This window comes from Paramormyrops kingsleyae, chromosome 10, assembly GCF_048594095.1.
Source record: "Paramormyrops kingsleyae isolate MSU_618 chromosome 10, PKINGS_0.4, whole genome shotgun sequence".
In the NCBI taxonomy this organism is placed as follows: domain Eukaryota; kingdom Metazoa; phylum Chordata; class Actinopteri; order Osteoglossiformes; family Mormyridae; genus Paramormyrops; species Paramormyrops kingsleyae.
Window position 1 is genome coordinate 33550145 of NC_132806.1, and position 16032 is coordinate 33566176.

General features: G+C 50.9%; 1 protein-coding gene across 5 annotated transcripts in view; it reads left to right on the forward strand.

The window, feature by feature from the left end:
• Positions 1-15831, forward strand: part of sh3rf2 (SH3 domain containing ring finger 2) — a 20234-nt gene extending 4403 nt beyond the window's left edge. For 4 of the 5 annotated variants that reach the window (XM_023842396.2, XM_023842397.2, XM_023842394.2 and 1 more), the window contains exons 3-10: positions 2737-2994; positions 3644-3739; positions 5341-5679; positions 8311-8450; positions 11849-12019; positions 12714-12967; positions 13061-13395; positions 13500-15831. In XM_023842396.2, the coding sequence (XP_023698164.2) occupies positions 2737-2994; positions 3644-3739; positions 5341-5679; positions 8311-8450; positions 11849-12019; positions 12714-12967; positions 13061-13395; positions 13500-13724 (1818 nt within the window). In that variant the 3' untranslated portion in view covers positions 13725-15831. The remainder of the gene's footprint in view (positions 1-2736; positions 2995-3643; positions 3740-5340; positions 5680-8310; positions 8451-11848; positions 12020-12713; positions 12968-13060; positions 13396-13499) is intronic. The other variant, XM_023842399.2, reaches the window with a different exon arrangement.
• The last annotated feature ends 201 nt before the right edge of the window (positions 15832-16032 follow it).

Consider the following 16032-nt stretch of genomic DNA (forward strand, 5'->3'; position numbering starts at 1 on the left):
TTACTACAGCCGCTTCCTCGTACTGTAACTTCGTGTCGGTCTTTGCTAAATAAATGCATAGCTGCCCTCTGTCCTTGTAGCACTATGTGTAAAGAGAGAATTCGCTTAATCTATAGCAAAACAGCAGGCTCATTGTTGTGAGAAATTGCTTTGGCGTTCTGCGAAGAGAAGAGCCGTTCAGTCATGCTATGTGTGTCCGTGACAATGGCTTGTGTCCCCCTCCCGGCCCCCCCGGCTCTGCCAGAGGCTCTGAGCAGCATTGTGTGCTGCGGGGAAGCCTTCCTCTCAGTTCCCCTGTGGCTCTGCATTCATAATTATTCAGTATTTACCTTGGTGAGGTTGCTTGTTATTCAGTTTCCTTTATTTGGGGCAAATTTGTTTATTTTTGACCTTTTAATAGCTTGAAAACCATTTTGTAACCGAATATTGACATTTTTATGGAATCTGGTCTTCATCTGCTCAAGTCTCCAGTTATAAATGCAACCTAATCAAAGTATCAGGACACAGATGTAAGTTTTGTGGTATTCTTAACACTGTTATGCATGAGAAATAGTTTTCTGGCCTCAAATCAATAAATAAACAATCCACACACACAGTCCCACGTCGGCACTCATGTGGGCTGAGAGTTTCTCCGTTTCTCCCAAACGCACAGAGAAACCTTCACTCTGTTTAACAAAAGGTCCCCACTGTTCCCAGAGCTGATGAGTATGCTGGTGTGGGACTCGCTTGTGCTGTGCCATCTCTGAATCGTTCTTATTAAAGTCATTTATCTATCACAGTAGTGGTCTGGTTAAGGTCTTATTGCCAGGTAATTTACAAATGTTGCTTTGCGAGTTGGAGGTCTGTGACAAATGCCAGTGCTTCTTGGGGGCGTTTCTTTAGTTAAAGATGAAGTGTGTGATGATCGGGGTGACGATGGGTGCCTGTAGACATCAAGAGAGGACGGTGCACAGCTTGCATGCAGACGAGGCAGGTATAGGATTCTATTCCCCGCCTCTGCCCCATCGGATTGGTGTCACAAGCGTCTCAAGTCCGGCACGGATGATTCCCAAAAATGGGATCAGATGAAGCACGTTAAGGTGCTTCTGGATGAGCCTGTATGTGAGCTGCTGGGGTTGTAAGCAAACTGGGAGCTGTGAGCCCCATGTAATGGAAGAGAGACGTGCTGCTTTATTCCTGCAGAAAGACGCTCAAAGCATGATGGATGGTAGAGGCCCTGCGTGTGAGCGCTGGAGTATGAACACTTGAAAGGAGCTTTGAAATGCGGCCGTGCGCCACGGCCCAGTACGCTTCTCCTCCTGCTGCTCCCCGCTTCTCCTCCTGCTGCTCCCCGCTTCTCCTCCTGCTGGTCCACCCTTCTCCTCCTGCTGCCCCCCCTTCTCCTCCTGCTGCTCCCCCCTTCTCCTCCTGCTGCTCCCCCCTTCTCCGCCTGCTGCTCCCCGCTTCTCCTCCTGCTGCTGGACATTTCTAGTACTTGTCCTATTACACCTCTTGCGGATATGAGCAGGATCTTACTACATGATGTGCTGCTGATCTCTCTGCGGTGCTTCACATGTCAGCTTGTTCAGTGCTCTAAGGTACAAGAGTCAATTACATTCCGATGTAGAAAAACCCATCTGACATTTTACCAGTGAGGTTTTTGCCTGTTCTGGCATTTTTTAATTTAAGAGAACGTTCTGTAGATAGACTTGGAAATACTATCGATAGGACTGAAACACACACGCATACACACACACACACACACAGGCACACACACACACACACACACACGCACGCACATACCACACACACACACGCACGCACATCACATTACTCTCTCTCTCAGAGGCTGCTGCTGAGGACTAGAAGTGTACATTTTAGTGCCTTTTTTCCATCTGGCTGCCACAGCGCCCCCCCCCCCCCCCCCCCAGTGGTCACCGTGCCCTGTTATGCCAAAGGGAGGCAGCTCTCCGCATCCCAGACGCGATTCCCTGCTGCCCTGTTATGCCAGGCTGCCCTGTTGTCCACACGCCTCTTATCAGATCAGCCCAGTTATCTGTAATGCCCGCGATTATGGGATGTGTGGGATAGCTGCAGAACATGATGCTGTGGCCTCAGGTGGGCTCTTTAAGACGGGCTGTCTGCCTAACAGGCCTGACCTGCTCTGCAGTATTAGTGCAGGACATCTAGCATTTGCGCTGCTCAGTAGAAGCGCATCAGTCCGTTGATATCAGGCACCGTGACGAGGACCCAGGATGTGTTTACAGCACCTTGAACGCCTTAACACTCCCATGGAAATAGGCCAGCCTTTTAACACTGACCTCCTGGGGTGTTTAACACGTCTTAACCACCTTCCACATCATCAACCATAAGACTCAATTGGGAAACTTTGCTTACTTTGTAAGATTTATTTTGTTATTCTGTTTTTGCACAATTACTACTGTTCTTCTTAAGCTCTTTACTGTCTCATCTTTATTCCTCTTGTTGCACTGAGCATGTTTAAGACAAAATAATTTCCCTCGGGATAAATAAAGTTCTTCTTATCTTATCCTAAATTGGAGCTTTTAAAATTGGCAAAGAAGAATCCCTTTTGACGTTTCCGGTTGATGTCACGCATCTCGCTGACTTGTGTCTTGGGAATGTCCTCCTTTCATTCATAGGCTCCTTACGCATTAGCCCCGCCCCCGTCTCTCAGCTTGTGTAATACTGACAAGCATTTTATTTTTGGACATTTTCTTTTTTTACGTTTTACTTCAGGTTCCCTGGTCCAGGGCCTTACATAATTACCACGGAAACCTCCCAGAAGAGTCCAGTGTTAAATCAGGCGACAGTGCCATTCCCCGGCGGAAGGTCGACAAAAACAGTTACCACAGAGACCCTCCCGGCAACGGCACCCCACCCCCCGCTGACTCGGCAAAGACGCAGCCGGCTCCGCCCCTCTGTCGTGCCCTCCATGACTTCGGGCTCAAGGAGAAAGTGCAGGAAGACGGCAGGGACCTGCTGCCTTTCCTCAAGGTGCGTGTCTGTCTGGGTACCTGGTCTGAGACGTGCTGGCAAACGACGGTTAGCTACCAGGATGAGAGCCGCACTCACTGGCTCCCCCGGAGCCATACGTTATGGTTTCATCACGCCATGAACCCAAACAGACTATGGATTGTTACTAGCTGAGAAAGTGTTTGTTCCCTGTGTGAATGACCGTGTCAGTGTGATGGTTAGTATCCTAGAATCAGGTCATTGGTGCCATGATGGCTGTATGAGACGGAGCCAACGCTGCAGGGGAGCGAGGCTATGGGAGAGAGTGTTAGATACAGGATCATCTTTCCCTGTGTTTTTGGTGACGTCTGCCTGCATGGCGCGATCAGAGCCCTACCTACCCTCTGGCACAGGCGTGTAACACGAGGACGGCTCACGGCTGAGATTTGCAGGATGTTGGATGTGTCTGCATTAGGGTCTAAGCACTGCCGGTGGTTTCCATTAAGGCTTGTTATGGTCACATGACCTGGGAGAGCGAGCCATGTGCTGAGGGGCGTTTCACAATGGACATTAATGCCAGGGGTTCTCACTGAGTGCTCCTATTAGTGGGGTGGGGGGACCATCATTTCCATTAAAGGCCTGACATGGACGCTTGTTTTTTTCTCCTTTCATCCTGAAAATGGACGTTAAGGGCGACATCATCACTGTAATAAGACGAGTGGATGAGAGCTGGCTGGAAGGTCGGCTGGGAGATAAAACCGGCGTTTTCCCCGTCCGGGTCACTGAGGTAAGTCTGAGTGCCGAGGTGTTTGGGAATGTGAATCCCACATTTCTCAGCCCCCTGAATGGTCTTGGTCTGCTGCGTGAATTTGATGAGGCTTCGTTGTGATTTGAGGTCAACTTGATGCGTTTATGACCACCCTCTTTAACATGCCATGTTTATGACATCGCTGTGTGAATGACAGAGCCGCAGTAGCCGTCGATGTGGCCCAGTGACATTTTATCAGCTTCGTACTCGTCCCTTGGTGCTTATTGTTGCACACTTCAATGCATTTTCAACTTCTCCTGCCTGTGAGTTCTCCTGTGAGAAATGTGTCCACACCCAGTAACTGTCTGGAGCAGTTCAGCGTGAGATATTTCAAAAGAGCGGCAGGGATGCGTGTGGTGGAGAGAGTGGAGAGGGAGGAGGAGGAGGAGGAGAGGGAGGAGGAGGAGGAGAGGGTGGAGGTGGAAGTGGTGGAGGAGAGGCAGGAAGAGGTGATGGTGGAGGAGGAGGAGAGGATGGAGGAAGAGAGGGGAAGCGGAGAGGGTGGAGGAGGAGAGAGTGGAAGAGACAGGAGTGATCAGAAACGGGCTACCTATGGGACAGGAGAGATCAGTAAAGGGCTTCCTATGGGACAGGAGAGATCAGTAATGGGCTACCTATGGAACAGGAGAGATCAGTAATGGGCTATACCTATGGGACAGGAGAGATCAGTAATGGGCTATACCTATGGGACAGGAGAGATCAGTAAAGGGCTACCTATGGGACAGGAGAGATCAGTAATGGGCTACCTATGGGACAGGAGAGATCAGTAAAGGGCTACCTATGGGACAGGAGAGATCAGTAATGGGCTACCTATGGGACAGGAGAGATCAGTAAAGGGCTTCCTATGGGACAGGAGAGATCAGTAAAGGGCTTCCTATGGGACAGGAGAGATCAGTAATGGGCTACCTATGGGACAGGAGAGATTAGTAAAGTGCTTCCTATGGGTTAGGAAAGGTCAATAAAGGGCTTCCTGTGGCACAGGAGAGGTCAGTAAAGGGTTTCCTTTGGGAGAGGATAGATAAGTAAAAGGTTTCCTCTGGGACAGGAGAGATCAGTAACTACTCAGGGGAGTAGTAGTAGTCAAAGGTTTCCTCCAGTACAGTAGCAGCCATCCCGGATCGTGCCGGGTGCCGCTTGGATGAGGAGCAGCCAGATCTCACCTCACTGACACACACAGGCCTTTTCACCTGAAGTTAAGGAAACCATCAGGTCACATCACGCAGGCCGCTGATGTCTGCCTGCTCTTGTCACCCCCACCCCCAAGTGCCACTGGCCACGTGGGGAGGGGTGGGGGGGTGTGCTCCAGTCAGGCTGCCTGTGGGCTCGTGAGTGCCTCGTGCGAGGTGCAGCAGAGCGTTAAGATGGAGATGCTTCCCCTCCCTGGGCGGCAGGCTGGCACCCATTTGTCTAGAACATTCCGGCGGGGCTGGGAGGGTGCAACGTGACTACACATGCCCGCCGCCTTCCCGTCTGAGGGGGAGCCGTGCCGTGCTTTCGGTAAATACGCCAAGGATGGAGGCACTGCCTGATCGCTCTCTCCACCCTCTTATCTTCCTTTGGATCCTCCTCCTTTCCTTCAGCCAAATTCGGCGGCTGTGAAACTCATGGGGAAGCGGAGGGGACGGGGCTTTCCGGACCCCCGCCGGCGCCCTACCGGTGCCAACAGAGACATCGCGGTGGTGGAGGCATCTGGGCGTAGGCTTGGCCCCGGGGCCCCCCTCAGCCCCGCGGCAACCCCCACCTTGGCGACCCCCACCGCCGGCACTGTGAGCCGCCTCAGCCGGCGGCCTCAGGGCTCCCTGGGCGGATGGCAGGACCCGGGTGTCAGCGGCCCCACCCTCCCGGAGCCTGGTGATGCCGGTACGGTGGCCCAGGTCATGGAGCGGCGCTCCGATGGATATGGGAGTGCCCTGTTCCAGGTGTGTGTGTCTTTATGGCTGGAGGGGGGTGGGGGTAGTTTGGCCTGTAATATGCTCCCAGAACCCAGGCTTACAAGTGTACACAACTTTATTTTGGTGATGTGACACTCCAGCTAATGCAGTTATACGGGGTCGACACAGAGAACAGTTATATTTAAGTCAGATTTCCCAAACCTGGAAGCAGTGTGTTCCCAGTGCATCGCGGTCACCGGACATTCTGTGTTTTTGGTGTCTGTTTTGTATTCTGCGTGCTTTTGTCCTCATGTCCGTCACATCCTCAGAGGAAGACGTGTGCCTGTAAACACTCACGCACGTGTGTTTGTGCCTCCGGTGGAACAGGATGTTCCGATCGCTTCAGGAAGTGGAGTTCTGTTATCAATGCTTTCGTGCATCTTCTTTTCAGTCTGTAATGGCTGGCTGCACTCGTAGGCTTCGAGTGAGGGAGAGTAAAAAAGACAGGAGTGAGCTTCTCCGAGTGCCTAAGGAGGAATCGGAGTAATCGCTCCACTCTGCTCATCTGCCCCCCCGTCCCTCCCCTATGCCAGGGCAAATGCATTTTCCTGCTGAAACAAACCTTCATTGCAGTTTTTGGTGTCTCAGGTGTCTCTGGATAAGATGACGGACTATTCATTCAGGAATATGGGAAACGTTGCATTTCCTGCAGAAGGTGGAGTCAGTATTCACACTCGAATGACCAATTGACTACAGCCCAACTAGGTCATTACATCTTGCGTCATCTTCAAAGAAGGCGCTGTCATCTAAAACAAGTTCTTCTTGATTTTTAATAAAGAAGATCATTGCAAGTGTTAATCCTAATGAATCTGACATTCAGACAGGCTTTTTAAGTACTCCAGAGGGTGGGCAATGGGGATTAGGATGTGGATACAGCTATTTGGTTTATGTTTGCTGTATACAGGGTCGTACAGGACTGAATATCTCCTTGGAGCAGCGCCCCCTTGTGGGGGCCTGGGCAGCTGGACCTAGGAGGGCCTCATATTACCGTTTCAGCCAACGAAGGTGCAAAACTGTCTGCTTGCGAAAACGTCAGAGATTTTGCCCGTGATTCTGCGAGGAAGGCAGGGAATCTCTATCTGTTATATGAGACAGGGAAGGGGGCCTCCCCATGTACAAGCAGGGAGGTACTCCCCAAACACGGCTAAACAAAGATCTCCAGCTGTATGAGCTTGAGCTGATTCCCTAATGGCCTTTGGTCATGTTCTGTGTAACTGTGAAAACAAGCCCGTGCTCTGGAATGCGTAAGTACGGTTTGGGTTGGCATCCATTGCAGCTCGCTTGCTAATTTGTATTTGGCTGGTCTGGCCTGACCCCACCGGCTGACATTCCGCATAGGCCATGAGCCCGTGTGCGGGGAGGTGCCCCCCCCCGCCCCCCCCCCCCGCTTTCGGGCAGCTGCCTCACCTCAGTGAGCCCCAGCCGCTGGCGGCCTGCTTCTGAATGATTCATGCTTTTCTCAGCTTCCATTTACAGCCGACAGCTGAGGATCCGCTGTCATACTGAGGCCTGCATGCACCCTGATGGAACCCTTTTGAAGTTCCTTCTTTTTTTGGGGTCCGTGTATCTGAGTCAGGTCTTACCAGTTAGGTGTCAGGCAGAGGGACACCCACTAAGGCTGTTTGCGGTCCGGCCACCCTGTTCCTCACCCCCGCTTCTGAGGTCCAGGAAGGCCCCAACTTTCCCTGACTTCTGCTGCTTGGTGGCAGTTTCAAGAAGGTTCATAGAAAGCAGGGTGTGTAGAACGCATCATACGTTGGCAGGGAACAACCCTGGATGGGGCGCCAACCCATCACACACTCACACAACATTCACTCACACATGCACACCTATGGACAATTTGGTTACTCCAGTTAACCTCAGTCTATTTTTGGACTGTGGGGTGGGAAACCGGAGAACCCCGAGGAAACCCCACGGCGACACAGGGAGAACATGCAAACTCCACACACACGGAACCACGATGAGAATCCAGAGATGTGAGGTAGCACGTTGTTCCTATATCAGGGTGCAGTCTTTATCCTATATCAGGGTTTTGGTGTTTTTGAGGTGAAATTTCCCCACAGAGCTAAAAACAAGTGGCCATACACCCTCACACTGGATTTCCCACCATGATAGTGGACTTGTGGATGTGTGTGTCCGTCCTTAGAGTGTAATGCTTGTGACAAAAAATAAAACAGCGTATATCTGATACCCATGTGATCATGTAACTTCTGGGCTTTATTTGGATCAATGCCAAACAGTAAGAGAGGGTTAGGATTAGGATTAGGGTTAGGATTAGGTGTTTGAGCCTGACCTAGCGTCTCTCCTGTGTGAGCCGCGTCGATCAGGGGGGCATGCTCAGGTGTGGGTGTGGCTTCTACTGAAGGGATCTGGGGGCCCTGGTACGTAGGAACACCCTCTCCCATAAGTGAGGATGAACGTGCCGGGTGGGCCACCCCCCGTCCGCCCCACTCGTGGTTGAACAGGGAGCTCCAAAGACCTCTGGCATGACCGGAACATGAGGTCAGCAAGCGGTTCTGAGACGGGTACTGGCACTGAGGTGCAGCGCTGCCGGGTCATGGTATGGACCCTCGTGGGCCCCCTGCAGACACTCCCTCCTCATGGCCTTTCTGCTGACAGGGTCCCGCCCCGGCCCCCACAGAGAGGAAAGTGATGCAGGAGACCCCGCCCATCATCACCATGGCACTGGTCAGCCCCCAGTCCCTGATGGCCTCTGCAGAGACCCAGCAGTCTTCCAGTCAGCAGCTGTCCATCAGCGTGTGAGCAAGTGCCCTCGCCGCCCCGGCCTCTGTGTGTGTGTGTGTGTGTGTGTGTGTGTGTGTGTGTGTGTGTAATATAACTGCCACTGGTCCCATGTGTGTGTGTGTGTGTGTGTGTGTGTGTGTGTGTGTGTGTAATATCACTGCCACTGGTCGTGTGTGTGTGTGTGTGTGTGTGTGTGTGTGTAATATAACTGCCACTGGTCCCGTGTGTGTGTGTGTGTGTGTGTGTGTGTGTGTGTAATATAACTGCCACTGGTCCCATGTGTGTGTGTGTGTGTGTGTGTGTGTGTAATATCACTGCCACTGGTCCCGTGTGTGTGTGTGTGTGTGTGTGTGTGTGTGTGTGTGTGTGTAATATAACTGCCACTGGTCCCGTGTGTGTGTGTGTAATATCACTGCCACTGGTCGTGTGTGTGTGTGTGTGTGTGTAATATAACTGCCACTGGTCCCGTGTGTGTGTGTGTGTGTGTGTGTGTGTAATATAACTGCCACTGGTCCCGTGTGTGTGTGTGTGTGTGTGTGTAATATAACTGCCACTGGTCCCATGTGTGTGTGTGTGTGTGTGTGTGTGTATAATATCACTGCCACTGGTCGTGTGTGTGTGTGTGTGTGTGTGTGTGTGTATAATATCACTGCCACTGGTCGTGTGTGTGTGTGTGTGTGTGTGTGTGTGTAATATCACTGCCACTGGTCGTGTGTGTGTGTGTGTGTGTGTGTGTGTGTAATATCACTGCCACTGGTCGTGTGTGTGTGTGTGTGTGTGTGTGTAATATCACTGCCACTGGTCCCGTGTGTGTGTGTGTGTGTGTAATATCACTGCCACTGGTCCCGTGTGTGTGTGTGTGTGTGTGTGTGTAATATAACTGCCACTGGTCGTGTGTGTGTGTATGTGTAATATAACTGCCACTGGTCGTGTGTGTGTGTGTGTGTGTGTGATATAACTGCCACTGGTCGTGTGTGTGTGTGTGTGTGTGTGTGTGTGTAATATAACTGCCACTGGTCCCATGTGTGTGTGTGTGTGTGTGTGTGTGTAATATCACTGCCACTGGTCCCGTGTGTGTGTGTGTGTGTGTGTGTAATATCACTGCCACTGGTCCCGTGTGTGTGTGTGTGTGTGTGTGTGTGTGTGTAATATAACTGCCACTGGTCCCATGTGTGTGTGTGTGTGTGTGTGTGTGTGTAATATAACTGCCACTGGTCGTGTGTGTGTGTGTGTGTGTGTGTGTGTGTGTGTGTGTGTGTAATATAACTGCCACTGGTCCCGTGTGTGTGTGTGTGTGTGTGTGTGTGTATATGTGTGTGTGCATAAATAAATCCCAGGTTAATGCGCTGATAGCCACATCCTGGGTATTGTCATTCATGTTTCTCGCTCCTCACGACTGCGGACTTTCCCCTAGTCATAACGAAACAACAGGGCTTCGCCTGCGGGGGCAGCACTGATCAACTGCGAGCATCTTGCTAACAGAAGCGGTGGGGAGGTGTGGTTTGGAGGTATCCGCTGGTGGCAAGCCGTGATTTGCCGAACAGAATTTAATTTTGCAGACAGACGGTTTCCATGACAAAGTCAGCAGGAAACTCCTACGTGTTTCATTGTTCAGCCGTTGGGGCCCAAATTCCCCATTATAACCCCCCACCACCCCACCATTGGCGTGTCCCAGTGGCCTTTATGGGATGGGACACCATCAGCACCGGGCCCGACGGTGCCTGGCAGCGGGGAGGGCAGCTGGGTCCCGCTGGAATTGGCGCCCCTATCGCTGCACGACGGCCGGTCAGCGCGGCTCCAAATCGGCCCGTCTGATGAATGCTCGCCGGGGATCCGCTGATTGTGCTTTAATGAAGCACACGCTCTTTCCCCTACAGTTATTACTGTACTCCCTGCAGTCCTGCTCTGTCACAGTGTTCCTGTTAAGTCACTGAGCCATTTCCTTTCCAAGTGGTTCGGCTCTGGTTCTGTTTAACCCAATATGCTTCCTCCCATGTCCACTGATGCATTCTCTGCTGCGGAGAGATCCCAACACAGGGAGTGTGTGTGTATGAATATGGACAGTACTGTGGCCCTATCATTGTGATTATGAATATGGACAGTATTGTGGCCCTATTGGTGTGAGTATGAATATGGACAGTATTGTGGCCTATTGGTGTGTGTGTGTGTGTATGAATATGGACAGTATTGTGGCCTATCGGTGTGTGTTTGAATATGGACAGTATTGTGGCCTATCGCTGTGAGTATGAATATGGACAGTATTGTGGCCCTATTGGTGTGAGTATGAATATGGACAGTATTGTGGCCTATTGGTGTGTGTGTGTGTGTATGAATATGGACAGTATTGTGGCCCTATCGGTGTGTGTTTGAATATGGACAGTATTGTGGCCTATCGCTGTGAGTATGAATATGGACAGTATTGAGGCCTATCGCTGTGAGTATGAATATGGACAGTATTGTGGCCTATCGCTGTGAGTATGAATATGGACAGTATTGTGGCCTATCGCTGTGAGTATGAATATGGACAGTATTGTGGCCCTATTGGTGTGAGTATGAATATGGACAGTACTGTGGCCCTATTGGTGTGAGTATGAATATGGACAGTATTGTGGCCTATTGGTGTGTGTGTGTATGAATATGGACAGTATTGTGGCCCTATTGGTGTGAGTATGAATATGGACAGTATTGTGGCCCTATTGGTGTGAGTATGAATATGGACAGTATTGTGGCCTATTGGTGTGTGTGTGTGTGTATGAATATGGACAGTAGTGTGGCCCTATTGGTGTGAGTATGAATATGGACAGTATTGTGGCCCTATCGGTGTGTGTATGAATATGGACAGGATTGTGGCCTATCGGTGTGTGTGTGTGTGTGTGTGAATATGGACAGTATTGTGGCCTATCGCTGTGAGTATGAATATGGACAGTATTGTGGCCTATCGCTGTGAGTATGAATATGGACAGTATTGTGGCCTAACGCTGTGAGTATGAATATGGACAGTATTGTGGCCTATCGCTGTGAGTATGAATATGGACAGTATTGTGGCCTATCGCTGTGAGTATGAATATGGACAGTATTGTGGCCTATCGCTGTGAGTATGAATATGGACAGTACTGTGGCCTATCGCTGTGAGTATGAATATGGACAGTATTGTGGCCTATCGCTGTGAGTATGAATATGGACAGTATTGTGGCCTATCGCTGTGAGTATGAATATGGACAGTACTGTGGCCTATCGCTGTGAGTATGAATATGGACAGTATTGTGGCCTATCGCTGTGAGTATGAATATGGACAGTACTGTGGCCTATCGGTGTGAGTTGTGTGTTGTTTGCCCTGGTCTGCCTTGTCCCTGCGTGCCACCTTGTGTGCTCGCCTCCTCTGAGCAGCTTGGTGGCGCTCTTTGTTACCCAGGTGTGCCACGCTTTACTCCTACACCCCATGCCGCCCAGAGGAGCTGGAGCTGCGCAGGGGGGAGATGGTGGGCGTATACGGCAGATTCTCTGAGGGCTGGCTCCGGGGTCTGTCCCTCAGGACGGGCAAAGTGGGCATCCTGCCTGCCAACTACATCACACCAGTGCTCAGGTAAACCGGCCAAAAAACCAGCAGCTTAGCTGGTTACCAGCCAGGCTAAAAACTAGCTAACTGTATGGAATCACTCTGTGGCTGCTTCTGCCTTTGAGTCTCTCTGTTCCCCGATGCACATGAAATATTCATCTTTCTGCTGAAATCTCCTCCTCCTAAGAGCATTTCTGAGATCTCAGCAGCCATGATTCGCTCAGAAGAAACTGTGAAACTGCTTTAAAATCAGAGGCACTCAGACAACATGGAGTAGACCATCCAGGGAAGGAATATACTCTGTTTGAAAGATAATCAGTTATGGACAGAGTATGACTCTTGCTGGGTGGACAGCAGACAGGACCATGTGATCAAGGAATGGCGACTTTATATCGATTGTGGAGTTTGGGAAAAGAAATGAGTGCAACAGGAGAACTCATCAGCCTGGGAGGAGCTACAGCAGCGTGAGGGCTCAGGAATCTGGGTGTGGGTGGGTTTGCTGGGCTACGGCAGGAGAACAAGGTCTCACCCTTATCGGACAGGAAATGAAGTCAGTGAATGGGCCCCCAGCCATGTCTCCCCCCCCCCCCCTCATACAGAGAGCTTTTAACTTAATATTCTCCCCTGATGTGCTCATAAGTGTCAGTGCAGTTAAGAAAGGCAAGCTAAGTGTTTAAGGTGGAACAAAGCCTTTATCACTAAAGAGAGGTCTTCTTCACAGAACCACAGCGAGGTTCCTGGAGCCAAAAGCCGCTCCTCCCCCTCTGAGCGCTCCTGGGGGGAAGAGGCCGGTGGGGTGCAAGCCCCAAGGGGCAGGCCTGGGCCAGGACAGGCCCGCCACCAACGGGCCTATTAGGTCAGCTGGACATGGCCCTGCTGTTACCATGGCGACCCAAGTCATGTCTTCGGTAGGGGCCGGTTCCGGATTGGCTAATCCGCACTCCTTGAGGAGGGGTCTCAGGGCTTCGCACGGGGGTGAGCACCGTCGAAGGAGGAGCAGGGCACCGTCAGACACCCGCCTTTCTGGTTAGCTCTCCTAGCATCGTTAACCCCACCCTCCGCTCTCAGGCTCCTCCCTCCAGAGGATCTCCTCCCTCCAGAGGATCTCCTCCCAGGCACCTCTTTTGTCCGCGGTCCGACCCCAGCAGATGGGCCTCCTGGGGATCTCTCCACAGAGCCAGGGCCTGTCCTCCGTCCTCTTTACACCAAAGACGAGAAGTGGTCTTGCCCTAAGCACCTCCAGGCTGCCCGTCTGGAATCACGTAGCGACAGCGCCCTCTGCTGATGGCTCCCTGTCGTCGGAGCCCCGAGATGCACCCAGAGGGCCTCACGAGAAGCAGGCTTCGGCACACCCTCAGTCAATCCTGGTGAAACCAGACTCGCAGAAGAGCGCTGCGGAGAAGGTGAGGCCTCGGCCTGCGTGTTTCTCCGATCTCTCATTCGGTCTCCGAACTCGAGGTTTCAATCATGTGATCTCACATAGTTGAGGCCGCTCCTCTCTCCGCAGCCTCTCAAGTCGGTGCGGTTCCTCAGCCAAGAGGCATCCCGGGAGAAAGCGAAGACCCTGCCACCCAGGGCCCACGCCGGCCTTGCCGCCCAGCTTGGCCTCCCTGTCCTGGAGGCGTGGGGAAGCCTTCCGGCACTCTCCACCAGGCAGCCCGTGCTCGTGGACGGCAAAACCGCCGGGATGCGGAGGGGCGGCACTGTGGAGGGGCTGGAGAGAGTCGGCTGAGCGTGTCTGAGGGATGGTGCCACATGGTGCCCAGGTCTGTCTGTGACACGCTACACCCTAACTCTAACCCTCACTGTAAACCTGAGCCTGCAGCAGTCCATGAGGCCCCAGCTGCTGAACCATCCAGTGTCCCAGCAGTGGTCCTGAAACCCACTCTCTGCACCCGCTGCTTTCTGCAGCTCTGTAACACACGTCATATTGCCCCTTAGAGCCCTCTTATATAGCCTAAGGGCAGCACTGTGGCTTGGGTGACCGAGTGTCCTGTCATGGTGTCCCCTGGATGGGCTTTCAGCTTACAGTTACCCTGCACTGGACAAGGGCTTCTGGGAAATGGATGCATGATGTAACCTTGTTAAAAGCAAAGATGAAAATGGACAATGAACTGCCCAATCATAATCATCGTCATCATCGTCCTCCTGTGATAATTGTGCACATTTTAAAAAGCAAAAAGCAGGAGCTTTTTTTTTACCAGTGTTTCAGTCTGTTACAGTATCGAGTCGCACTTTTGCTTCTAGTGGGCAGGTGCGTTAACACACACTCCTGTCTGCTGCGAGCTCAGCAACACTGATGTTCTCACACACTCCTGTCTGCTGCGAGCTCAGCAACACTGATGTTCTCACACACTCCTGTCTGCTGCGAGCTCAGCAACACTGATGTTTTGTTCTCACACACTCGTCCGCTTTCCTTGGGTGACTTACCCTACAAAATGCTGAGTGTGCAGGTGAACTTTCCCAGATGCATTTCACATGTCCGTAATCAGAGGTGCTTAGGACCACTGAGTGTTTCTGAGTAACAAGGCATGTACGTTCAGTTCTGATCTTACTGTTCAGTGATTTAGATCTAACCGTATTTAACCCATTGTCACTTGCAATTACTCTTGGCTCACTTGATGTTCTGCAACATCGCAGATTTGGAGCTCTGATTATTTTGTATTTTCATTTTTGCTGTGTGGTGCTTTATTCAGGCCGAAAGATAACAGTAACATGTAAGTATGGATTACAAAGACATTATTAAATGTATATAATAATATTCCTGCAAAGTGCAAACCGATGTGTGAATGGCCAAAATTATTTGAAACTATTATTCATGTTTAAGGTATTAAACATTTGAGGTGGCTTTCTTGTACTTAAACCATGTGCGTTCACTTTTAGTCCAGTGTGGCTGGTATTACAAGTTTGCAGATGGTTTAAAAACCAGCCACCAGTATGACAGTGAGCAGATGTTGTTTCTCAACGTCACTGTGCAATCATGCAGCCACCTTAGTTTGAAATGCACTGCATTCTATTCTGATTAGTGAACGCCAGTAACTCCACTAAATATTAACCAGTGAAAACATACCAACATGATGAATATAACCTCTTTCTTGTACTAATTGCATTTGTAAATAGCAGCATGTATGGTATGACTATCTTCACGTGTCTTCATGCCAGTTAAACAAGTGGCTTGGTTCTGTTTTCCAGCGGTGCCATAATTTAAAGATACAGCATGTAATTAACTGCCAGCAAATCGGAGGGTGGTGGGGTGCGGGGTTTCCAAAGGTCACTCAGGGCTCTCAGTAGCTGAGTACTGGCACAGCAATACTGCCCAGTTTCAGGTAAGCAGTGGTAACCAACATGCCCAGTCGCTAATTAACTGCCACCTGCCATAATTCTCACACAGCTCCCTATATGCTACGGACTCACAGGTGGTTCCAGCAAAGCCCTCCCATCATTACAGGGAGTGTTCTTGGCGTGCCTGCATATCTGGGGACTACACCCCAGCTTAAACCGTAGCAGAAACCTGAGGTGTCGGGACCTGCCCGAAACGAAAGGGAAGAGCTTTCAGAGAGATCCTTAAATGTTCCTCAGTTAGCACACTAATGCCATTATAGAAAGCAGCATTTTCACTTATTAATTCCAAACTAAGACCAGAATAAACCTGTAATATTCCCCAGCAGATTAAGGCCCTTGCATTATGCCGATTATTGCTGGCAGTGTGACACGCTGGTACTTTAGCTGAACATTCTTACAATGTCATGTTACGAAAAGTGTGTTACAACCCTCTTATTGCCTGTGTGAGACAGTGACATATTTTCAAAAAATAAATTGCTTTATGTTGGGAAAGGAAATGCTGGTGCTTGTTCTTTTGATCATGAGGAGTTTGGCTGCTGATCTCAAACGGGTCATGAAGTCTGAAGAACGAGCCGACTGGTGCATGGGAAGAATGATATATCATACTGGTGGCTCTCAGAAGTCCTATCTTGTAACGACCCTGCCCTCTTCTGGCAGTCTGTGTGATTAGAGCACAGATCACAGGGCAATATCAAGCC